Source organism: Mirounga angustirostris, unplaced genomic scaffold (assembly GCF_029215605.1).
Source record: "Mirounga angustirostris isolate CCGP_5_RB_7025 unplaced genomic scaffold, mMirAng1.0.hap1 SCAF_5, whole genome shotgun sequence".
Lineage (NCBI taxonomy): Eukaryota > Metazoa > Chordata > Mammalia > Carnivora > Phocidae > Mirounga > Mirounga angustirostris.
The window spans coordinates 20,886,612-20,913,128 of record NW_026991713.1 but is presented as its reverse complement, the minus strand read 5'-3'; the positions used below and the strand labels follow the sequence as shown (position 1 = coordinate 20,913,128).

The 26,517-nt window shown below is 38.2% G+C and overlaps 1 protein-coding gene and 1 pseudogene across 4 annotated transcripts in view; one reads left to right on the top strand and one right to left on the bottom strand.

The window, feature by feature from the left end:
* NR1H4 (nuclear receptor subfamily 1 group H member 4) overlaps window positions 1-26,517 on the top strand; it is a 47,106-nt gene that overhangs the window by 19,133 nt on the left and 1,456 nt on the right. For 2 of the 4 annotated variants that reach the window (XM_045867152.1, XM_045867145.1), the window contains exons 3-8: window positions 7,520-7,660; window positions 9,788-9,921; window positions 11,597-11,695; window positions 12,030-12,129; window positions 16,036-16,182; window positions 25,947-26,060. In XM_045867152.1, coding sequence (XP_045723108.1) covers window positions 7,520-7,660; window positions 9,788-9,921; window positions 11,597-11,695; window positions 12,030-12,129; window positions 16,036-16,182; window positions 25,947-26,060 — 735 coding nt within the window. Of the gene's footprint in view, window positions 1-7,519; window positions 7,673-9,787; window positions 9,922-11,596; window positions 11,696-12,029; window positions 12,130-16,035; window positions 16,183-25,946; window positions 26,061-26,517 lie in introns of all 4 variants that reach the window. The other 2 variants (XM_045867137.1, XM_045867160.1) reach the window with 2 other exon arrangements.
* On the bottom strand, window positions 15,324-15,836 carry LOC123843382 (ubiquitin-ribosomal protein eL40 fusion protein-like; annotated as a pseudogene).

The following is a 26,517-nucleotide window of genomic DNA, read 5'->3' as shown; positions in this document are numbered from 1 at the left end:
CCCTGTTCACCCCTCTGATGCGGTTTGTGTTTGTGCAGCCTGCTTTTAGCAATCTGGAGGGAGTACAAGATGTGTGGTTGGATAGAATGTTTCAGTCCTTATCTTCTAGGCATGGGAGCTCCCCATTCCTCCTGGGCATTGTCCTCCCCCTCTGGTTTATATTCTTTGCTTGAGACTGCATGCAAATACTACTGTTATCAACGGCTTAGATGCATGGCAAACTTTTTGTAAAGGGCCAGATAGTTAATATTTTTAGGCTATTTGACTGCCATTGTAGTGTGAAAGCAGATGTGCAGGTAAATGAATGAGCTTGGCTGTGTTCCAATAAAACTTTATTTATGGTCACTAAAATTTGTATGTCATACAACTTTTACCTACCACAAAATAATTTTCTTTTGACTTTTTTTCACTCACTAAACATGTAAAAACCATTCTTAGGTTGCAGATCATGCAGAAATAAACAGGGGGTGGAATTTTCCCTGCATGTTGTAGTTAGCCAACTCCTGGCTTAGCACAGTACTCCCGCTGAATGCTTATAGGCCGTCAGCATCTTGTATTTGAATTTGGAGTTTCCTCCATTGCTCCTAATCCTGCATTCTCTGCACCTGTTTTGGGCAATGTTTTTCATAAATTTACTCTGTTTTTTAGCTTTCAGGGATTCATCAACATTTTTGATAAACCGAGGGAGTTGCATTCTAACTCTTAGAGACTATGCTGTTTCCATGAATTTTTCTCTTATTTTGTGGTATTTTTTTGACAGAAGGAAGTATAGAAGTTTGATGAATGCCCTTGGACTACTAAGTTGTTTGTAGATTTGTTTACTTTGAAAGGATGTTAGGCAACTTCCCAAAATAATTCAAAGTCAGTCCTTTTTTTTTTTTTTTAAAGATTTTATGTATTTTTTGACAGAGAGAGACACAGTGAGAGAAGGAACACAAGCAGGGGGAATGGGAGAGGGAGAAGCAGGCTTCCCACAGAGCAGGGAGCCCAATGTGGGGCTCGATCCCAGGACCCTGGGATCATGACCCGAGCTGAAGGCAGACGCTTAACGACTGAGCCACCCAGGTGCCCCAAAGTCAGTCCTTTTAAAATGTATTTAAGAAAAAAAAATCAATATGGATTATAGTTGGTAAAAGTAAGTGTTGGAGAAGTCAGGTGAAATTTTTTGTCTGTCTGTGGTTCTCCAATAGGTTAAAGAGGGAAAAACTCAAATTATTAGCAGGCACTAAATAGTCAATAATAATTTTCATCACAAGTAACAACTGGTGTTGGTGAGAATGTGGAGAAAACTGAACCCTCTTGCAGTCTTGATGGGAATGTAAACTGGTGCAGCCACTGTGGAAAACAGTATGGAGGTTCCTTAAGAAGTTGAAAATAGAACTACCATGTGATTTAGTAATTGTACTACTGGGAATTTACCTAAAGAATACTGAAACATGGGGCACCTGGGTGGCTCAGATGGTTAAGCCTCTGCCTTCAGCTCAGGTCATGATCTCCAGGTCCTGGGATCGAACCCCATGTCGGGCTCCTGGCTCAGTGGGGAGTTGCTTCTCTCTCTCCTGCTGCCTCTCCCACTGCTTATGCTCTCTCTCTATCTGACTGAAATGAATAAAAAAAAGTCTGAAAAAAAAAGAATACTAAAACACTAATTCAAAGGGATACATGCACCCTTATGTTTATAGCAACATTATTTACAGTAGCCAAGATATGGAAGGAGCCCAAATGTCCATCCATAGATGAATAGATAAAGAAGATGTGGTATACATATACAATGGAATATTATTCAGTTATAAAAAGAATGAAATCGTGCCATTTGCATGACATGGTTAGAGCTAGAGAGTATAATGCTAAGCGAAACAAGTCAGTCAGAGAAAGACAAATACCATATGATTTCACTCATATGTGGAATTTAAGAAACAAAACAAATGACCAAAGGGAAAAGAGACGGAGAGATGATAGATAGATGATAGATGATAGATAGATAGATAGATAGATAGATGATAGGTGGGCAAACCAAAAAACAGACTCATAATTATAGAGAACAAACTGATGGTTACCAGAGGGGAGGGTGTTCGGGGGAGATGAGTGAAATAGGTGATGGGGATTAAAGAGTGCATTTATCGTGATGAGCACCGGGTGTTGTATGGAAGTGTTGAATCACTCACTATATTGTACACCTGAAACTAATATAATGCTGTGCGTTAACCAACTTGAATTAAAATAAAAGCTTAAAAAAATAATTTTCATCAACTCCATCTCAGAAGTTTGAGGGTTGCTTTTTTGAAAATAATAGTCTGAAACAGCTTCTGCCAGGTGATCAGGAGTCTATAATCAAGTTCTAGAAAGATTAATGTCTAAAGACAATTTTAAGCAATGTAAGCTCCTTACTAGAAGGATAGCTTAATGTACTGATTAAGAGCATAGAGTTTGGAACTGAGCTTATCAGGGTTCAAATCCAAGCTCCACCATTTATTATTTGTAGGACCTCGAGCAAAATGCTTCATCTCTGTGTAACTCAGTCTCCTTAGCTGTAAGAGGGAGATAAGAATAGAATTTACTTCATAGGATTGATGTGGATATTAAATGAATCACCATATGCAAAGTGTTTAGAACAGTGCCTGATACAAAGTAAGTTCTATGTAAGTGGGTGGTGGAGTCCTTTCTATTTGACAATGTGCTGAGATAGACCTAAAGTCTAATTCTATTTAGGCTACAGTGCATGTAAACATACTAGTTATTCAGCTCTATGCATTTGTTGCTGTTTAAAAAGTATGGAGACCTTGAAAGTTTTTTTTTTTTTTTAAAGATTTATTTATTTATTTGAGAGAGAGAGAGCAAGCAGGGGAGGGCAGAGGGAGAGGGAGAAGCCGACTCCCTGCTGAGCATGGAACCTGACGCGGGGCTTGATCTCACAACCCTGAGATCCTGACCTGAGCGGAAACCGAGTCAGACGCTTAACACACTGAGCCACCTGGGCGCCCCGAGACCCTGAAAATTTTAAACAACTAATATTTTATTGATTTCAAACTAATGGGTAGTTACTGTCAGTCACTGGAGTCTGATGTGTGCACGTTCATGTGTCCTTGTGTGTGTGTATGTGTGCACACGCATACATATTTATATATGCGTTGGGAGTAGGGTATGGCATGTGAGTTACATCTGTATAAAGAAGCAGAGAGGGGCGCCTGGGTGGCTCAATTGGTTAAGCGACTGCCTTCAGCTCAGGTCATGATCCTGGAGTCCCTGGATCGAGTCCCACATCGGGCTCCCTGCTCGGCAGGGAGTCTGCTTCTCCCTCTGACCCTCCCCCCTCTCATGTGCTCTCTCTCATTCTCTCTGTCTCAAATAAATAAATAAAATCTTTAAAAAAAAAAAAAGCAGAGAAACAGGATGTGCAATATTTTGTATATTGGAGGTATCCATTTTCCTATCCTATAGATATTCTCCTGCCACCGCAGGAGTTCCCCTAGAGCTACACCTTCCTCAGATGGCAATGTCAGCCCCCTCTATTCATCTTTCATTACCAGGGAGTCTCTGTTCCTCAGTGAATTTCCTTTCCATTCATTTTCAAATGACTTTTCTGGGCCTTGTTGAATATGCACAAGACAGAGGCAGATGTATGTGTATAGATAGATTTGCATAAGTATAAATACAGTATATGTGCCCATATTTAAGTGATATAATGATAATATTGTGTTGCCATCTCAGAGTGAAAGCTAATTAATTCATCTATTGAGATGATAATGATTTCTTTCTCAGTTAATACAAGAGTTAAAAAAAAAAAAACAAAAAACCTGCAGAATTGTCCTAGCACTGTTTCTTTGATTCATCTTGGAATAAGGAGGTTTATTTCTGTTAACTATTGAACTATCAGTATCTACGATGGTTTTAAATGGAATCCTTCCTGGGAGGGGCTGAATATTCATGAATATTCAGGTTAACTAAAGAATATCATTGAGCTCATTGATTTGGTACCAGGAAAAAAACTAACTTCCTTCCTCCCTCCCTCCATCCCTCAGCAGGGAGGAAGAGAGGGAGGGGCCTCTGGGATCTTTTCTTCCTTCCTTCCTTCCTTCCTTCCTTCCTTCCTTCCTTCCTTCCTTCCTTCCTTCCTTCCTTCCTTCCTTTTTCTTTCTTCTTTCTTCCCTCCTTCCTTATTCCTTCCTTCTTTCCTTTTCTTGCCTAGAGACTCTCTTAAAATGCATGCTTTGGTATTTGCACTCCCAGTATCAATGTTGATCTGAAGCACAAAGTCTTTTTTTAGACTTTGTGTAGTTGGATCTGACATTTAGGAAAATGGTAAGATCTTTCCTACTGAAAGTTATACCAGCTGACAGATTCACAAGCAAGTCTATGACTTTTGTAAACCTTGCTATCTCTAACTTTTTCTTCAGCCTCTGTTTTGATGTTGAGTTAGTTACCAAGTCCTGAGTTTCCCTGTTTCCTCCTCCCTGTTCTCACCATCTAGTTCAGGCGCCAATCACCTCTCAGCTGTTCCACATTTTTTCACCTTGCCCCAAGGATTCTTCCCAAGATGCAGGTTAGGTCACACCCTCTTCGGCCAAAACCCTCTAATGGCTTCTCTTTCTGCATGGTAAAAACTCAACAGCTTTTGCATCATGTTGAAGGACATTTAACCATATTCTGTCCCACTACGTGCCCTTACCCACCTTCCACTAATTCTCCCTACACTCTACTCTCCTGCCAAAATAGATCATCTAACCTTCCTTGGCATTTCCATAACTTTCTCATTTCCCAGAATGTCCTTCCTTCCTCACAGTCCATGTTTCAAAACCCTATTTATTCTCCAACACCTGGCTAAATTCTACTTCCTTCATTGAAGTGCTCTCTGATTTCCCCTACTCAGAATTAATCAGGGCCATTCCTAGCCATATAATGCCTTTTCCTCAAGACACTCAATTTCTAGCTGTTGGGACATTGTCATATTATACTTACTTTACTAGAACAATTTTTATTGACTTCTGCTGGAAAAAATTGTCATAACGAATGTACAAATCTCCATGTCTGTGATGAAATTTCTGCCTGAGTTTGAATCCTCCTAATCCACTTATTAACCATGTGATCATGGCCAAGAGGCTTAGTCTCTGTGGCTCTCTTCCACATCTGTATAATGGGAACATATAATATTATCTTCATCATAAAATTGTTATGAAGGTTAAATAACTAAATGCAGGTGAAGTGGTTAGAACAACAGCCAGTGAGTGCTTAATAAACGTTAGCCATTATTCCAACAGGCTGTTAAAATAGGAAGGACTCTTGGTGTCTCAGTTTCAGCATTCATGAAGACGCTAGTTGCTACATCCAAAGTGAGCCCATCTTGCAGTGGGTAGTTAAGAAATAGTTAAAACCTCACCTACTTTGAGGGTATGAAGCAGTCAGGAGTTGGAAATTCTAGAGTAGTCTTTAAAGATTTTGGAGCGTGTGACTTGCGTGCTATAAATCCCATTGCAAAGGGGGGTCGTGTGGGATGCAGGTGTCTGCCCTGAGGACCACCACTGAAAGTATGGTACTTTTGTGAGGATTAGGAAAACGTGCCCCCCCTTCCCTAGGTGTAATCTACACATTAAGTAGGCTCTGCTACCCTATGCCCAACAAAAGGGTCTTCAACAGGATCACTTGAGGAAATTGATATGTATCCCTTACAGCTGAGGGACACAAGAGACTGGCATCTGACTTTCACCTGAAAAGCTGAAAGAGCAAGCGGTATGGTGGCTGCTTATGGATAAATGGGAGAGATTTCTCCTCCCCACAGTTTGCTGGGCCAGAGAAAGCCGGCCCAGGGTTGTCTTAAGCTCATGACAAGACGGCCACATGGAGGGATTTCAGAGTAAAAAGGATGGAGGTGAATTGCCAAATTCCTACAGACAGTGCTGTCTGTCAGACGGAACAGACGTCCGTCTGTAGTTGAGGACGGGACGAGAGCCCTGGCAGGGGAGAGTGGCTGGCCCCAAAGAGCTCAGCCTGGACACGGATGACGGAGGCCACGAAGCAGACAGGGCCAGCAGGGGCAGCTCCTGGGGACGGGACCGTGGCCGCGGAGGGACCCTGTTATATGCGGAAGAAGGGGATATAAGTCATGGGCTAGAAGAGAGATGTATCTGCCCTCATTGAGGAATTGCAAAGGAACAAATCCCAGTGGTGGGCCTTCTCTAAAGAACCCAACCCAAGAGAGAAGGAGGCGATTTCAGAAACTTGCTAGGCACAAGCCATCTTCAAATAATACAGGCAACTAGCACTTTCCTGTTAATTCTTCCCCTCGCCTCCCACAATCCTCTCCTTATTCATTGCTTCACCTTGACTCTGGAAGTGTCAGAAATTACAGTTAGCGGGGTGGAGGAGAAAGAGTAGAGGTGGCGAGTGGGGAAAAAGAGCAAGAAAGGCAGTTGTGTTTCCTTCCTGCTGCAGCTTACCTGTAATGAGCTGCTGCTGTGGCTACACCTTCTCAGGGGAGATGTTTGCTTTTAAATCAAGGTTGGAATTTGTATTATGACACTAGGCTGGGCATGTCAAATACTGAATTGAAGTCATCGCTGTGACCTCTCCCAGTCCGCCTGGTAAATAGCAACTCGTTTTGCAAGGCTTAGCTCAACACTTACTTCTGAGTCTGATCTCTTCACCCAGAACTGACCATTCTCCCTGCTTCCTCTGCCCAGCCCAGCCCAGGAACACTTAATTTCACTTGTTTGGTTGTTTGCATGGTTTTAACGCTATAAACGCTAAAAGGTCAGGGATGACTTACTCGTCTTTGTACCACTGGCCCCTAGAGCTCACTGGCACACAGCTGTCTCCCAATAAAGGTATAAGGAAAGTAACCTATCTTAAAAAAACAAAGTAAAGGGGAGCCTGGGTGGTGCAGTGGGTTAAGTGATGGACTCTTGGTTTCAGCTCAGGTTTTGATCTCAGGGTCCTGAAACTGAGCCCCGTGTCAGACTCCAAGTTCAGTGGGGAGTCTGCTTGAGATTCTCTCTCTCTTTCTCCCTCTGTCCCTCCCACTGCTCTCTCTCTCTCTCAAACAAATAAATAAATCTTTAACCACTCCCCCCAAAAGTTAAGATTTTTCTTAAGAGAGGCTATAATTCAAATGTGTCTTTATCTTTGAGCGAGAAATTGAAAATGACAGCCTTCTGGATGTTGGGGTGAGGTTGAAAGTATCTTTGCCACCTGTACACTCAAGGATGACCCGGGGGCTCTCCAGGGTTTTTTTTAAAATTTATTTGAGAGAGAGAGAGAGAGAGACAGTGAGAGAGGGAACACGAGCAGCGGGAGTGGGAGAGGGAGAAGCAGGCTTCCTGCCCAGCAGGGAGCCCGATGCGGGGCTCGATCCCAGGACCCCGGGATCATGACCCGAGCCGAAGGCAGATGCTTAACGACTGAGCCACCCAGGCGTCCCTCTCCAGGGGTTCTCCAGACAGTGCTCTGGCTTGCCTTAATCCTAATGTGTTTTTCTGAGTAGAAGTTGTTAGGAGCCCTTTTACTCCTTTCTGTGTTTCTTCCACAGGTTTCTTCAGGAGAAGCATTACCAAAAATGCCGTGTACAAGTGTAAAAACGGGGGCAACTGTGTGATGGACATGTACATGCGAAGAAAGTGCCAAGAGTGTCGCCTAAGGAAATGCAAAGAGATGGGAATGTTGGCTGAATGTATGTATACAGGTATTCACATCAAGCAATTAAATTCCACTAAAAATCTCTTAAGGAGGGTGCCTGGGTGGCTCAGTCGGTTAAGCGACTGCCTTCGGCTCAGGTCATGATCCCACAGTCCTGGGATCGAGTCCTGCATCGGGCTCCTTGCTCTGCGGGGAGCCTGCTTCTCCCTCTCCTGCTCCCCCTGCTTGTGTTCCCTCTCTCGCTGTATCTCTCTCTGTCAAATAAATAAATAAAATCTTTAAAAAAAAATCGCTTAAGGAGGCAGAAGGCAGGTAACTCATCTGATTACTACTTCGCATACTAAAGAAGGGATTGACTAAGCCATCCAACTTCTTGAAAAGGGTAATGAGCCACTGAAATTGTCCAAAGTGTCAGCTACAGAGCATTTTATTCCCCTGAAAGAAGCAGCTTTTTGTTGTTCCTTGTTGCAAGAATCACATGTGGGGTGAAGTGGCATTAATCTGCAGTGAAAGTAACATGTTGTAATAAGCTACCAAGAATGACAACCACCTAAAAATTTTCTCCAAATTTGATTTAATATCTTTATTATTGTTTAATTAGCATAAAAATTCACAGTTGTGGGAAAGATTAAGAATGCTTTATAAGGTATAACTGCCTCTGAATTGTCTAAATAGAGTTTTAAACCAAGTCATTTTATTAGAAGTCCTTCTTCTCTTAGTGCAGCTTTGAACCAATTTGTATAGGTTTACACAGGAAATTAACTACTGTGGGTTTTAATATAATTTGGCCCTTTGATCTGATAAAGAGACACTGTATTAACTGCTGGTTTTGTGAGGAACCATAATCTTCATCAATTTGGAATGCATGCTAGTATATAACATATTAATTTTTCATTCTGCAAATTCTACAGACCACTCAGATTTTGAGATATGTCCTATTCGTCCTCAAAACACACATGACAAACAAATGTCACCAAGGGGATGATAACATTCAGGGAGGGAATGCCACATGGAATAAAAGCCTTTGGAAGGTGACTCCTATTCTATTGTTCCCACATTGTACAGGCGACTGGGATGGACCCAGAGAAATAATGTGTGCAGGAGGGGGAAAAATAGGTCAGTGTAAATAATCCAGCTCTGGGTGGATGAAAGTTTTATAGTAGATGATCACTATCTCCTCTCGGCATATGAAACAAGAGACTGCAGTAGGGACTACTGCTGGAATCCAATCTTGCAATGGAAATGCTTACTTTGATACTGGGGAGTTCATGTTGCTCATCACTTAAATATGAACTCATTCCAATGGGAGCACTGAGGACATTTTTCGTGATTCCACCCACAAGAGTCTGTACTATTATTAATGTAAACTTGTCCAGTAACAGATGCAGAGCTTTCATGTGATCTTATAAAATAAATTCCCTGGACAAAGAAATTCCTGGAACTTAGTTTCATTAACATTGAGAGAGTAAGGATGTTAAATGGGAATATGGAAGATTGTTCTGCATTATTTTTTATAGCTCTGTTTAAGTATAAATTAATTTTGATATTATATGATTCTTCAAAAGGAAATTTCAAAGTCCCTTTGAGTTATTTCCATCTCTAACTATGTTCTCAATAATGTATACAGTTCTAAAGATTAAGAAGATTTAAAATTTTCCCTAAAGGATGTTGACATTTGTTTTGCTCAGTATGTGTTTACTTATGTGTGTTTAATGTGAAATTGAATATACTTTTTATGATACAATTATGTGAACATGGATGAGAAATAATATTAACATTATGTTGTGAAACACTTTCAGGGTCCCCCAGACCTGGAATGGAGAGAGTGTCATTCACTTTTTTATTGACTGAATACTTTGCATTTGTACAATGCTTTAGTATTACAAATTCTTTACATAAAGTACATTTTTTTAAAAAGCCCCAATTATCCTTAATCTATACAAAACTCTTTGAGGTAGATATTTTTCCTATTTTACAAATGAAGAAACTGAGAGTCACAGAGGGATAAATTTCTTGTTCAAGGCCAAGTCTCAAAATTCAGAAGGGCTAGAATTAGCTCTGTGCCAAATTGCATGGATGTGAACCGACTACACATCAACTGCCTCATGACCACAGACCCAATACGACTCTGTGGTGAAATCTCTGTGTTTTATTTTTTCAGGCTTGTTAACTGAAATTCAGTGTAAATCTAAACGACTAAGAAAAAACGTGAAGCAGCATGCAGATCAGACCATTAATGAAGACAGCGAAGGTCGGGATTTGCGACAAGTGACCTCGACAACCAAGTCATGCAGGGTAATAACATGCAATGGTGTCCGCTAAAGCCCATAGCAGCTGAGCTTCTAGGCATGTAGTGACCTGTCTGGGAGGCTTTAAAATTAGAGCCACCATAAGCAGAATTTCATTCCAGTTGTGCATTAAGTGGGTTTCTTCTTTTTAATTGAGAAAGTAATGTCTGCTTTGGTGTAGAAATTCAAATAATAGCAGTAAATAAAGTAAAATGAACGCTGTCTGTCTCCCTGGCTCCATTCCACTCCTACTACCAAGAGGTTGCCAGTAGAAATGGTTCAGTGTAGAAAATGGATTTTTCAGGTTGAGGGTTTTTTCTTTTTTTTAAGATTTTATTTATTTGACAGAGAGAGAGAGAGAGAGCATACAAGCAGGGGAGTGGTAGGCAGAGGGAGAGGGAGAAGCAGGTTCCCTGCAGAGCAGGGAGCCCCCCGCTGCTGGGCTGGATTCCAGGATCCTGGGATCATGATCTGAGCCAAAGGCAGACACTTAACAAACTGAGAACCCCAGGCACCCCTCAGGTTGAGTTCTGATGACCATTTTCTTTTCTCTGTCATTAAGAAGGGAAATGTAAAGTGGGAAGGATGTGTATTCAGTAGAGGTTTGTGGATTAGTCCCTATCAATGGGTAAAATTGAGGCAATACACATCTGTGGAACAATAGAGAAAAGCCTTTCCCATAGAGCTCACAAATTATGCAAGAAATCCTTTGAACAAATTGAGGCAAAATAGAGGAACAGCATTTTGGATGATTGGTTAAACACATGGTGATAATCCACAGGGTATATGGAGGAACTTTAATTTGCCATTAGTTGAGAAAACAAAAATCCATGCTTGCTTAAGTCACATTCTTCTTAATATTTATTATACTACCGACAAGGAAAACCTCATCCACATTTAGTTTTCCAAGTATAGTATTTTTGCATTCATTTCAGAAAAAAATAATTTCATATTATCTTGCCATAGTACTTCATCAATCACACTTTGGTATAAGGAGGCAAAGAGTTGACACAATTATCCACACTTCAAAAGATGCTAGTAAGGGAGAAAGTGATGTTCGATGTTCGGGGTCTGAATTGTCCAGATTGATGACTCTACTTCAGGGCTAGGCAAACACTTTCTTCTGTAAAGTGTCAGATATTTTAGGCTTTGGCCACAAGGTCTCCATGACAACTACTCAACTCTTGCCATTTTAGTGCAAAAGCAGCATAGATAACACATAAACAGGTAAGTATGGTTGTGTTCCAATCGAGTCACAAAACCAGGTGGGTTTGGTTGATGGGCCATAGTTTGTCAACTCTTGCTTTATATGAGTGCTCTAAAATGTGGGAACTTTTCCTTAGTGAACTTTCACTGAACTTCTCTCTGAATGGGCTTGATAGACTTCATATCCAGACCATTATATATTACCAAGAAGTACATGAAATGGATATTTTGTTATCCCTATTTTACAAACAGAAAAATGAACAACTTGGGACACATTTAGTGAAATGTGATATGGCTTGACCAAGGACCCAGAGTAAGCAATTACAGTACACATTATATCAGAGTGCATAGTTCCTGCCATATTTAGGGCTTTTATCAACAATTTCTGAGATAAGTTTACTCCAGATGGATGCACATATACAAAAAATGCCTTATAACCACCTTCCCTAACACCTTTTATTTTTTTGCCAGTGTAGGAGAAAACTGAACTCACCCCAGATCAACAGAATCTTCTGCATTATATTATGGATTCATACAGCAAACAGAGGATGCCTCAGGAAATAACAAATAAAATTGTACGTACAGGTATCTGAAAATACATGGGTTTAAAGTTAATATTTTCTGGAGCTTTTAGTACCTTGGAGGTAGAATTTATATATGAATTTGTTATTTTGAAATAATTAGAGCTGAGAATTTAGTTTATACATTTGAATTTCAGCAGCATTAAACAAAGAATAAGAAGTCTCATATCTATCTAGGTGATAGTAATTATCCTCCAAGGATCTGAAAAATATGAGCTGGAATTTAAATTTTATTATCCAAATCTGGTTCTTTAGTCTAATGATTTTGTGTTGATTTATCCTTTTATCTATTTATTTATCATTTGCTTTTTTTCCCCTTAAAATTTAGTTAAAAGAAGAATTCAGTGCAGAAGAAAACTTTCTCATTTTAACTGAAATGGCAACGAATCATGTACAGATTCTCGTAGAATTCACCAAAAAACTGCCAGGTATTTTTACATGTAGATACTTTTCTGTCATACTGTGCAATATTCTTGTGACATTGAGTCAGTTCTGTTCATTGTAAAGTAGTGATTATTTTACATCTGATTTAAGTTAATGTGTCTAAGTACTATAGGCATGAAATGTTAGAACCAGGTAAGATATGTGAAATCATTTATAATAGTTCTTCTGAATTGATAGACTAAGAAATCGAGACTTTGCAAAGTTGTCATTTATCCATTTATTCATTTAATAAACATTTGTTGATACCTATTTCATACTAAGTACCTAGCTATTACCTTCAAAGGGAATGATTAAAGAAAGGTCATAATAAAAAATTATATACAAAGTGCTGTTTGAACAGAGAGGAAGAGGTTGCTAATTGTATCTGAGAAAGACAGGGAGACTTCAAAGAAAATAATATTTTAATCGGGTCTAAAAGATAAAGCAGTTTTCCTGGTGGTATAGAAGAGAAGGAAACTTCCAAGTTGAGAGATCTGCTTGTGAAAATGTAAAATATAAGGCATAAATAAAAACAGGATTATTAGAGATGAGAGAGGAAAATTCAATGTGATTGCAGCATAAAGTGGTGGGCTCCTTGGTTAGACATAAGGTAGTTGGTACCAGCCTGATAAGGGTCTAACTAAGGAATTTAATAATCATCCCCTGGACGGTAGAGAGCTTTTGGTGCCTCTTTGCTGTTGTGTGTGTTGACAGGGAAGTTATGGATTTATGTTATATAGATATGACTTGATCAGTTTTATATAAGATGGATTTGAATGGGGAGAGACCAAGGAGGAGGGATCAGTTAGGATACTACTGCACTGATCAAGGCAGAGGGCTTGGAATAAAACAACAGCAGTGGGAGACCGAAGAGAAAACAAAATGAAGAGAGATTCAAAAATTGATAGGGCTTAATGAACAATTATATTTGTGGAATGAGGGAGAGGAACTTATCCATAGTCATTTGGATGGTGCCAGTACAGAAACTAGAATTCAAGATTCTTATCTCCCAGCTTCCCAATTCTTCCAGCTACATTATCAATGCTATCTAAGCCAATACATTTGTTTCAGTGTTTTAAAAATATATTAGTACAATAGAATTCCATGATCTAAAAGAGTATAATTAATACCTTGTACAAGAGCATAACCCTGTAATATTAAATTATAGAAAGTAACTTCTGATGTAAGATTTTAATTAGACAGGTTAATTTGTCTTCTTTGGCCAGCATTATGCTATTATTTTATTAAAGTGTCATGGATAGACATAAGCCTACATAAAACTCATTAAAAATGTGAGGAGAAAGTGCTCATTATCATTTTAATATTAATATTCTCTCATTTTATTAACAATGAAAGAAGGACTTAATTTGTTATATGCTAATTAAGGCAATCTTGATCAAAAACAAGTTTAGACAAGAATAGAAAGTGTGGGAGGAGGAATTGGGAAAGGGAGAAATATGATGTTTTTGGTTGTTTGTGAAAAGAGAGTTTTTCAGTTCAAATGGTCTGTTGGTCTTGAATCACAAAATAATTGAAGAAAAAAATCTTCTTCATAAAAGGTAGCTTATCTGAAGACAACAGCAATAACTGACACATCTCTTTATTCCCTGTGATTAGACTAGTTCCTGAGGGGAGGAAAGAGTACAATTAATGTATGTTTAATGAGTAAAGCAAGGCCACCTGGCTGGCTCAGTTGAGAGAGCATGTCACTCTTGATTTGGAGGTTGAGAGTTTGAGCCCCACATTGGGAGTAGAGATTACTTAAAAATAAACTTTAAAAAAATTAAAAAATAAAAAAACTTTCTAAAAAAGAAAAAATTAAAATACAGAAGGAGATAAAAGACCCAAAACTCCTGAGAAATTTTAACAATAGTAGCAATATAGTTAAAATTAGCATTTTAATAATAATAATGGAAATGGCATGATGATAAATAGTAATAATAGCACTATAATTCCAAAAATGAAAGGGTGTTTGTGAAAGATAGTAGAGATGAATCATTTCATTCTGTAGTTCATTGAACATAATCTGTGCCAGGCATTGTCCAGGGTGCTGGAGACCCTGCAGGAAAGGCTCCTGTCCCCAAAGGAGCTCTTAGATTCACTAAGATAGTGATTCTTAATCCTTCGCATTACTCTCTTCTCTAAACTCCCATTGTTATTTAATACTTTTCTAAGCCATTTAGACCCTGGTGGTATAGTTTATCTTTATATGTATTGTATGCGCGTGCGTGTGTATATATGCGCATAGGAGCTTGTGTTTGTTTCCCATTTATTCAGTCATCCAATTATTCAACAAATAATTCTTGGATATCAATTATGTGCCAGGCCCTGGGGATACAAAAGTGAACAAAATGGCAAAGTCTCTGCCCCCAGGAAGTTTATACTCTATTAGATGTGGCAGACAATTAACAAATATGCAAATAAATTTATTATGTTAGGTAGTGGTAAATTCTATGAATAAAAAATAAAGCAGGTAGGAACCAGTGAGTTCTGGGGAGTATTGTTTTAGTAGGATTACCTTGAGGCAGAGATCTGCATACAGTGAGGGAGTGAGATGTGGGGATAGCTGGGGAAGGGCATTTACCCCTGAGGCAAAGCAAGCTTGTATGTTCACAGCCGAGCCAGGGGTCAGGGGAAGGAGGAAGAAGAAATGATGTCAGGGAGGCTGCTGGTGACTGTGGCAGATAAGCCAGGATAAGGACTTTGGATTTTCCAAGTGTGTATGTTCCTTCAGGTTATCAATCCATTCCCATATTTCTCTGATTTTTTCTACCCTGCACGATACAGTGCTGAGCTCAGAGCAGGTATCTTAACGTGACCTTGATTGTTTTGTTTTTTTGAAAATGTCCCCATTGTCCAGATGAACTAATGAATCAGCCAAATATTCCCTTAAATGTCTGGATATATGTAAAGATTTTTTTCTGCTTTGTGGATGCTTCCATTCTGCAGAGTTGACCCTATGACACCAGACTTGACTAATATAATGGCTCGAAGAGAATTTGTTTTCTTCTAATTTCTGAGGGCTGCTTCATCTGAATCAGTCTGTTCTGCCATAACATGTATTTTTGATGGGGATCTGACATCCTTTTTTACCCAACTTGTTCAACAAATCCTACTCAACGAAGATAAAAGTCAGCTTCTATTTGGGAGAGAACAATAGATACTTAATGACTCAACCTACCCAATCTTTTTTTTCTTCTTCTTCTTTTTTTTTTTTACTGCTCCAGTCAATGAAAGGGGAACTTTATTGAGGCCCCAGGGCCTTGGGGCTCGGGCAGGAGGCCGCCCTGCGGGCAAAGGAAGAGCCGGTGGAGGGGCCTTATTTGACCTTCTTTTTGGGGCACAAGTTGTTGGTGTGGCCGCACTTCTTCTTGAGGCAGTTGACAGCGCGGGGGTGCAGGCGAGCATAACACTTGTGGCAGGTCATCTTGTTGCAGTTGTATTTTGGGGCCAGCTGGCGGAGGGAAGGCTCGATGATGACACCCCGGAGGTGGCACCCAGTGCAGGGTGGACTCTCTGGATATTATAGTCTGACAGAGTACGGCCAGCTTCCAGCTGTTTGCCCGCAAAAATCAGACGCTGCTGGTCAGGCGGGATGTCCTCCTCGTCTTGGATTTTGGCTTTGACATTCTCAATGGTGTCACTGGGCTCAACCTCGAGGGTGATGTTCTTGCCCGTCAGGGTCTTCACAAAGATCTGCATCTCTGCGTCTGCTGGCCGCCGCCACTAAAACGCTCGGCCACCTAGCTGAAGAGAAAGAGGGTGGCGGAACCTCAACATACCCAATCTTAAAACAATTATAAAATCACTTTATGGAAATGCTTTATCAATGGGGATGATAGTCATGATGAAATATTGTTATATAGAATTCACAATTCCCTCATACTGCTTTGATTATCACCTTCATCCAGGATTTCAGACTTTGGACCATGAAGATCAGATTGCTTTGCTGAAAGGGTCTGCAGTTGAAGCTATGTTCCTCCGTTCAGCTGAGATTTTCAATAAGAAACTTCCAGCTGGACATACTGACCTACTAGAAGAAAGAATTCGGAAGAGTGGTAAGTGATTTGGTTAATAGTAAAGAGTTTGCTCCTGCAAGTAAGAATTAAATAGTTGAGGTGTTTAGAGGGTTGGTTCAAAAATCCTGGTTGTATTAGCAAAATACCAAAAATACTCTTTGCCATATATTAAGATTAAGGGCCAAAGGAGGAATTTTTTTAAAGTTTGGAAAATTAGTCTAATAAAAAACATAGCATACAGGAGCTGAGACAATTCAGTCCAAAAAAAAAGATTAATTTGTTCAAAATATTCATGTATGAATGACTATGAATCAAACTATTACCCATCTCTATTCAAAGCAAAATAAAAGGAATTATTATTAGCAACATTTATACATCATTTACTAGGTTTTAGACACTGTCCTAAATACTTCACATATATGATTTCATCAAATCCTTGCAAAGTCCTATGAAATAAGTACTGTTATTATTCAAATTTAATAGATAAGGAAACTGACACAGAGAGTGGTTAATAACTTTCCCAGAGACAGACGGGAAGTCTGACATTAGAAGCCCTGTCTAAACTACTACACTGCCTCTCAATAGACAAAATAAAATAATAGTATGAGCTGAACTTACTATGGAGGAATACTGTGACAGAAAGAGCTAAGAGACATTGGAATAAATTTCCAGGAATTCTGTGCAATTTATCTTAGAAGAGTTTTAAAATAGGATAAGTTTTTATTTTCCTGAGATGCTTTATATATGGATTGGGAGGGGAGGGATGAATGAAATGAAATGATGGCTCAAGATCTTTTCTTTCCAAAGTATTATCTTTTTATGAATGACTAGAACAAGTTTAAGTACTTATAAAATCAGTGTTTTAGAATAGATATTGGAAGGAAAGTTTTTAGGAAGTTCTGCATTTGCAATATAAGGAAAATAATTGAAAAATTGAAAATTATTTTTTAAAAGCAGCCATCCCATAATTATTGTGTTTTCTTCTCTTAAATACTGAAAGCATAATTATCATCATTGATGGATTTAAAGAATGCACATTTTAAAAAGATGCATTATTCATATATATCCAAAGATTTATTAGTTTAACATATATTTAAGGGCAAGGTACTGTGGAGGTAGCGAAGAGAGGAATCAGGCATCTTCCTTCTCTTAGGAAGCTTATAGTCTAGTAGAAAGACATGAACTGTACATTGATAGTTTTAATGAAATGTGGAAGGAAAGTGAGATAGGGGTGACTTCTAGTTGGTAAGGCTCTGGAAAGATTTCATTGGCAAGCTGGGCCTTGAATGATATTAGATATGAATATTCAGGGTGGAGGTATAAGAGAGAAGGACCAACAGAAACAAAGGACTGAGGCAAGAAAGCTCAGGTTATGCACACAAAGAAGAATGAGTAGTTGAGTTTGATTGGATTAAGGGTTACATCAAAGGGAAATAGAATTTTTTTTAGAAGTCAGAATCAAATGGTGAGGACCTTGAATGCTAGGATAAAGGCTTTATTCTTTATTTTCTAAGAAACAGGGAGACATTGAAGATTTTTGAACAGGGGAGGAAAAACATCAGTCATGCTTTACAAATCTTCCAGCAATGTTAGGATAAGCCAGGATGGGAGACATCTCTCAGGAAGCAAGAGGTTTCAAGAACATGCTCCCAGAAGAAATGGAGAGAAGGGAAAGAGTCTGAGAAATATATTGTTGGAGATTTTCACCCTTTGAAAGACAGTATATTATCAAGAAATATGGATTCTTATTCTGGACAGATTTTATTTTACATGGTCTGGAATGTATTGTGTGTGTGTGTGTGTGTGTGTGTGTGTGTGTGTTCATTCATCTGTCCATTCGTCCAGGATGCTGGGGGTAAGGGAGAAGGGTTGAATCAGGTAACCTCCAAGGTACCATCCAGTTCTATAAGTCTTACTGCTTGTCTTCTCTTAACTAATCATTTTTTCTGACTGCTGGTTTAGCCAGTCACTTGGGCAGCTACTTGAGTATCTTGATTTTTTTTTTTATTGTGATAAGAACACTTAACCTGAGATCTACACTATTAGCAAAATTTTAAGTGTACAATACAACATTGTTGCTTATAGGTACAATATTGTATAGCAGATATTCATCTTGCTTAACTGAAACTTTATGTCCATTGAGTAGGAGGGGGAAATGAGTTACTAATCAATAGGCACAATAAAGGAGATCTTTCTATTCAACAAATGTACATCGAATACTTGATTTGTGCCAAGCACTGTATAATTATTGAGGGTATGGAGATGAGGAAATATGTTCTTTGTCCCCTGAGGACTTATAGACTAATGGGTAAGTTGTATAAGCAAAGGATTCCAAAACAATGTGCAGCGTAATTGGGACTAGGAGGGATGTATATGCAAAATGAAATTGAAGCAGAGAGATGTGCTTGCCTTCCCTGAGTCTACTTGGTGAGTCAGAAAAGGCTTAAAAAGTTGACAAGTGAATCATGGAGGATGGTTAAGAACTCGTCAAACCACAAAAGTCTGAGGCATTCCAAGGGCTATAGCCATTAAATAATAATATAGAAATTGCAAGTGCAAAGATGTGGAGGTGTGAGAACATCCATGTGTTGGATTCACAAATACCATGATATTGCTGAAAAATAGTATTTCTGAAGGTGAAATGTAGTAACTGCTAGATTTTTAAGGACATTGGACACCATAAAAATAGATTAATATAGTTCTTGTATAATGAGGAGTCTTTGTAATGTTCTGAGCAGATATGACATGACCATAGCAGTACTGTAGAAAAGTCTTTCAAGCAGTAATATGAAGGAAGTTTTAGAGGGATTGAGACAAGTCTATAAAGAAATCAATGCAATAACTAGGTGAGAAACTGTGAGGGTCTTGCAGGTTAAAAATAGGTACTAAAATAGAAAAAAAAAACTTGCTTGATTAACATAGGTTTCAGAACTTGTGATTTTGCAAGTTTCAGGAAAGTTCAAGAATGAAATTTTCCAGAATACGAACTGTAGAAATAAATATGTGTGCCTCTAGTTCATAAATAGATTACTTTACCCAAACATCAACCACATATTGTGACAATAAAACCCATTCAAACTCACATGCTGCTTCATATTTTATTATCTATAATGATGTTTCCATTTATTAATATTTATGAATTTGCTTCTCCCAGTGGATTTTCGGAACATTGCCTCTTCCACACACCACATAAAAACCTGATCTTGCAAGATGACCTTCCAGAATAACTTTTTATTCTTATGCAAATATAACACATTCTTCTTTCTATTGTACATTTAATTCTAGAGAAACATATCATCTCAAAGTTGCCCTGTCTATGCCTACAGAACTCTTTAAAGAATATAATGTGAAATTTCCTTTCTTGTTCTTCAAATTCATACTCTTTTGTTTGCTATTATTAAATCCCAATTACATACACAAAAGTACTGTCTCCTGAGATACATTTACTTAATGAGGATTATAGTGTTTTTTTATGTTAATTGAGGCTTCAGAACATTATATCTGACATAACCTGTGGTTGGGTTATTTCTATATAATTCTAGTGCCTCAATTATATTATTCCTAATGTACTATTATGCAAACTAGATTTTAAAGCTGAAATATTTATTAAAACTAAGGATTATCATATGATACCATAAAATACGATAGCACTGAAATTGCTAACATTGAATGAGTTTACATTTTAACATTAAGGAAATTAGCAATAACTTTTCACAGACCAATGCAAATTGTTCTGTTAACTTCAAATATAAAGAACCTCTGAAATTTATATTTTTGACCTTTTTTGATTCCCATAACAGACATAAATGAAATATTCAATTCATATGTGTTTATCAGGATGACAGTATTTATCTTGTGATTTTGTAATAGTTCGCTTTTATACACATCATCTTATTTGTATTCTCAATGGCCCCTAAAGGTGGGTGTTATGCTCCTATTTTATAGATGAGAAAACAGGCTTAGAGAAGCTAACTGACCTGCCCAATGTCCCACAGCTAATCAGCAGATTGACAGGAGATGAACGCAGGTTATCTAACTCAAAGCCTGGTGCTCTTTCTATATGTTGCACCTGTCACTCACCATGGTCTAATATTTGCTCTACTATCAGCTAGTAAGGAATGAAAAGACCTAGTAAAACACAGTTCCTGCCCTTTGGTTGAGAGAGAACATATAAGGAGCAGGTAGCTATTTGCAATTGGCTTTAGGTAAATGATAAAGGGAATAGAATCAGGGAGGTCAGAGAAATGAGAGATCCTTATTAGCATGATGGAGTTGTAGCTAGTTTACAGTAGCATGGTCAAGTGTACTCTGTGCAGTATACTGGGCTTGTTTTTCTGCTCTTTAAATACACATGATTTCACTGCTTTAGCTTCGGCAACAAATGAAAACAATTTTAAGAACTAACTTTTCTAAAGAAGCTGATGTAAGCTGATTATCGATTCAGATACTGACTTTGAAAAAAGGGTTGGAAATGTTAAGAACAAATAACAGAATATTTATAAGAAAAGTAAATGCATAAGTCAAAATTTAGAGTTCTTAACACCTCATTTTGCTTTTAAAAGTGGTCATGTAATTTTGGCATAGACAAATGTGGGGTTCAAACTGTAGGAAAAAGACATTTTCAAAATAAGAGAAAGTATTAAATTAATATAGGAGTCAGCATTTTCATTGGCTCTCAGCTGTGTTCCCTAAGCCTTTTTTACTTGTCCAGTATTGGACAATATGAATTTATTTATGTATCTGCTTCTTCCATTAATCTGTTGACTGCTAGAAGGTTATTCCCAGCATTATCACAGTGCCTGGGACACAGCTGGTGTACAAAAATTGGTGAATTTTGTTGAGATGAATCTGGAACTTGACAATCCAAACCCTGGCAACTCCTAAGCACCAGTGAAATCTAACTTAGCCACATAACCTTTAGCCTCTAGGGTTAATGGGAAGCATGTTATTTATTAAATATTTCAAATTAAATATTTTATTTTGAAAGTAATTGTTTTTTGAATTGCTAACTTGATGGCAGCTTTTCACTTAAGGCCAACAGTATGGCACAAATGACTCTCTGTGTAGAATTTAGCAGTTGAAATAGAGGTTAGGGTCCAATCTCTTAACACCATGAGAATGTTTCCATTGTCTTAAGGGCATCCCTTGCCCCATCGTGTCTCACAACTATGTCACCTTCATTGCAAGGAACTAGCAAAACAGAATATTGCCCAATTTAACAAACATTTGTTAATTTCTACCATGTCTCCAACAGGATGCTGGTAACTGAGGATACAGAGATGAGTGAGAAACATCTATGGAGCACCCTTTGGTGGTCAGGCAGTGTGTCAAGCACTAGGAATACAGCATTGGTTCCTGTTCTCATAGAATTTTTTCTGGCATTTCACACTGTATTGGGAAGGAGAGATATGAATTGTGATAGATGCAATAGAAATGGACCTAGAGAAGAAAGCAACTAATTCTGCTTCACTGACACAGGGAAAGCTCCACAGAGAAAGCAAAATTTGAATGTTGCCTTGAAACACGAGTGGTGTGTCCTAGCCTAACAGGGTTTGCCTTATATTTCAGGCAAAAAAAAGCATGAAGACTTTAAAAATGTATCTTATTTTTAGAGGAACTATCTGTTAGGATGCCCTTAGCTGATGATTACAGAAAATCCAATTCAATATGGCCTAAAAAGTAAGGACAGGTCTTTTTCAAATTTCTGCTCTGCTATCTTTGGTGTATTGGCTCTATCCTCAGGCTGATTCTCTTCCTGGCCACAGCATTTCCAGGCATCACATCTAGGTGCAACAGTGGCCAAAAGAAAAAGAAACTTAATGAAGAAACTTAATGACTTCTTCCTGAGTATAGAAATCTTTCTTGAGACCTCCTGAGTAGACTCTCCTTTGTCTCATTGGTCAAAATTGTACTGTCGCTGACTAGACCAACCTCTGACAAGAGAAATGAGACCAACAGTGGCTGGACCTTGGGCTGGAGCTTCAGTCCGCCTCTGCCATAGTACATTGGCCATGGGACTGGGGGGAGAGGGAGGTAGAGAAATTGTGTAGACAGTGACGTGAATCAGCTTCAGGAACCAAGATTTGGTGTCATTAGCTCATAGAGAAACTACTGGGATGGAGACAGCTTAGGTTTGAAAGGAAAGCAGAAGGCAAACATTGCTTTGTAGGGTATGTCAGAGACTTATACCTTAACTTCTATGCTATGGGGTGGTGTCATTTCTAGGAAAATGTCAAATTACATGATTTTGAGCAAAAAGCATCATTTTTAGTAAGATTCTTCGTCTATCTTGATCCTATCAAGTATAATAAATCAGATAGAGGTATTTAAAATACCAGGAATGGTGTCTTATATAATATGTATTCTTGTATCACACACACACATCCTTCTGCTTTATTTTTTGTTCCCAATCAAAACTTGGAAGTTAATTAGGAAATAAAAGACATTTACATTCAAAATAACTTAAAATAGCATAGTTAATTCTATCAAGTAGTTTTTCTCTCAAAGACTATTTTGATTATTGAACAATTAATTGTTCAGGTACATACCTCTTTCTTTAAAAAAGGCAAAGCAAGAAACAGGAGCAGAAACATACTTTTTTTTTTTTTAAACTTCGTCCTTTTTCACAGTAGTCTTTGTCCTTAAGTTAGAAAATAGCCCCCCCTTGTGGCCAAAAATCAGCTAATTGGGCAGAGGAGCAAAAAATGAAACAAACTTGAAGCATATCTCCAGAAAGGAGGAGGCAGGAAAACAAGAAAAGATTGCCCCTTTGGAATGATATTATTGTTAGGTTAGAAACTGCTGGTCCATAAACACTTAAAACACCCCTTTGTTGATGGTGCTGTGGTTAATTCTGATTATTAACTCCAATTCTAAATGCAGATTTATATTTGATCTATGCTGTAGGAAATTTATTTTTTAAAAATTCTATTATTTTCTACATTTTCACTATATTCACTGTTAGCTTGTACAATATGTACACTATGAACAATCATAACAAATATCTTTACCTCTTTTCTCCTCAAAAGTATTAGCTATAGTTAGATAGCTAATGGAGGTAGCATTTTTGGAAGGTTAATGGGGATTTAGAAAGACAAAATAGGAAATTAGGTAGTCAAAGATGATTTCTAAAAATTAAATATTTTCAAATCAGCTGCCTTTAATATTATTGCCAAATCCTTGTATGTATACTATTTTAAAACATAGCATGGTCATGAGTTATTATTTTAGGTAGCCACAAATGATGGGTGTAGTCCTTGAATGCTGAGGAAAGCCTAAAGACTGCCATTTTTCTTTTTTAAAGTGGAAAAACAAAAAAAACAAAAAACAAAAAAACCAACCTTACCAGGAAAATATAGATCTTAGTTTAGCTTTAACACCTAGAAAAATACCAAAGCAAATCACCGATCAGCCAATTTGTATTCATCTCTAGGAAAGTGCAGAATGTAAAAACAAAACAAAAACATTGCTTTGTTAACCAAAAGTAAATAAGCATAATCTAACTAAAATTAAGGTGAACTGAGATAAAAATGAACTAATGATCTATAAATTGATCCAATTTCCTGAATAACAATAATAGTATTTGCTCTAACATTTATTGAGGGTTTGCTATCAACCAGGCATTATGCTAAGCACTACACATATATTATCTCATATAATGCTATTGTTATAGTTCACATTTCACAGATGAAGAAACTGAGGCTTATGGAAGTTTAGGTACTGTGACCAACATCAAGTCATAGGTCAGTTTTCAAACTCAGAGCTGGCTCACTAACTCAACCTCCATGTTTGTTGGAAACCAGGACTGGTATTCCCAGGCTCACATACTTCAACCTTCTGCATTTTTAAGTTGTATCTAGTTTAGTCATGGGTATTCAGTTCAATCTGTAAAAGTTGGAATCTTCCACATGATATAATACCCAAATTGCTTAACAAAGACACTATTGTAAAGAGAGCCCACTGGGGTCAATTAAAGAATCAAAAGTCAACGGGGAAGAAAAGTGTGACATTCTGACTAAAGAGAGAGACCAGGGATTCAGTTTGGGAAGACTCTTTAGATTATTCTAAAGGTAAGGATTTAGACTTTCTGACTCTGTGAAGCATAATATTAGATGATAATTGTACTCTTTAGTGTCTGGAATCCAACTATATTCTAGTTTGGTTTGGCCAAAGTTGTATGGCTCTAGGTCTGGTTGGAGATGGAATAGAGCAGTCGATTTTAGTGTGGACCAATTCTGGGAAATTCATTCTCATCTTAATTCATCCATAAGTCACATCACAGTCTTTTTATTTTTCATTCCCATGGTCTTTTTCTTCTCCTCCTTCTCCTCCCCTCCTCTTCCTCCTGCTCCTTCTCCTCCTCCTTTTCTCTGTAATTCTGCAGTCAAAGCTCTTCTGGAGTGGAGCTATGCACAGAACAAGCACAAAATTAATACTTGTTGAATGAGTGGAGGAAGTGACACAAAGGAGTCTTAAGTTACGAAGAGGTTTAATCTAGATAAAGGAGAAGGAGGATATTCCAAGTAGAGAGAATATAAAAACCGGGCAGTGTGAGTAATTTAGGGAGCTCCAAGTGGCTGAACATGGCTGGATGATAGAAAGGTGACGCAGCTTAGTGACAGCTAAGAGCCAGGACTCTGGAGTCTGCTAGCTGTGGTTCAAATCCTGATTCCACATCTCACCAACTGTGTGTCTTTGGGCAAATTATATGATTTCTTGGTGCCCATCTCATGGAGTATTAAGAAGATTGAATGAATTGTAGCATAAGAAGTGCTTGGAACAGTGCCTAATACATAAGTACTTAATAAATGTGGATCCTACTAGTATTATCATGTAGGTGAGTAGTGGGTAGTGGGATAGGCAGGGGACAGATCCTGGAATTTCCCATGTAAAAAGGAAGAACATTTATGACAAAAGCCACTGGGAGTTTTTGAAGGTTTGTAAGAATTGGGGGAACAGGGTATGATTTGCATTTTGTGATTCTGGGACTGAACTGAAGACAGGAAGGCCAGTGAGGAGGCAGTTGTAGTAATCCAGATGGAAAGAAATAAGGACTTAAAGGAAATCAATTCCCGGTGTCATGGAGAGGAGAGGGAGCACCCAGGGAGAGGTAGCAGGTCAAATCATAGGACTTGGCACCTGCCTGAGTTAGAGAGAGGGCCGAGTCTCAGTTGTCAGGCAGGGGCAGATGGGTGGGTGAAGATAATAGTCACTGAGAATGGGAATACCAGGAATGGGATGGATTTTGAGGAAGATGAGTTTAGATCTGTACATGATATTTTTGATTTTGGGTGTATTGACTTAGAAGAGAACAGCCAAGTACCAATGCCCTAGTAGACAATGGACTCTGAGAAGAACTCTAGCTGATGTATTAAGTGCAGATGTTTATACTTCTGGGGTTAAGAACATTAATTTTTTGTTGGTTGTTTAAGATGCTACCTATACCATGATTATAGATATTAATATTAAAAAGATTAACCAAACCCTATCTAGAAAATGGTGAAGTTGGGAGAGTCTTTGGGCAATTTGAGAACATTATCATTTATTGTCGGACAGCAGTGACTGAAACAAAGGCACTGCTAAAATCAGGGACACACAAATCACTGATTAGGTGATATTTTGAGGATTTTGTTAACCGACCATATTTGCGATGATCTGCCTTTGACTGGACACATAATATGTAGTCATTATTTGTGCATAAATATTAACATGTGCATGTATGTACAATGTGTTTATAGTTTTACACTTTTTAGTCACTCAAAAATTTTATTATGCCTCTGTAATTTTTCATCTTTCCCCCATAGGTATCTCTGATGAGTACATAACACCTATGTTTAGTTTTTATAAAAGCATTGCAGAATTGAAAATGACTCAGGAAGAGTATGCTCTGCTTACAGCAATTGTTATCCTCTCTCCAGGTAATTTCGTTGCTACATTTTTATTTTTATGCCATTTGTTTGTTCTACTCCCTCTCCAGTATAATAGTAATAATGTTTCTTAAAGAACTGGAAGACACAGCAACACACAAAAAAAGTAAAATGGCCTGTAATCCCACCACTTAAATGGAATCATTGTTAATATTTCAGTGTAGTTCTTCTCAGCCTTTTTTCTTTTTTTTTTTTTTTAAGATTTTTTATTTATTTATTTGAGAGAAAGAGAGACAGAGAAACAGCATGAGAGGGGAGAGGGTCAGAGGGAGAAGCAGGCTCCCCGCTGAGCCAGGAACCCGATGTGGGACTCGATCCCGGGACTCCAGGATCATGACCTGAGCCGAAGGCAGTCGCTTAACCAACTGAGCCACCCAGGCACCCTCAGCCTTTTTTCTAAACATCACACTCATTCATTGAATAATTGCATTTTGAACACCTACTAAGC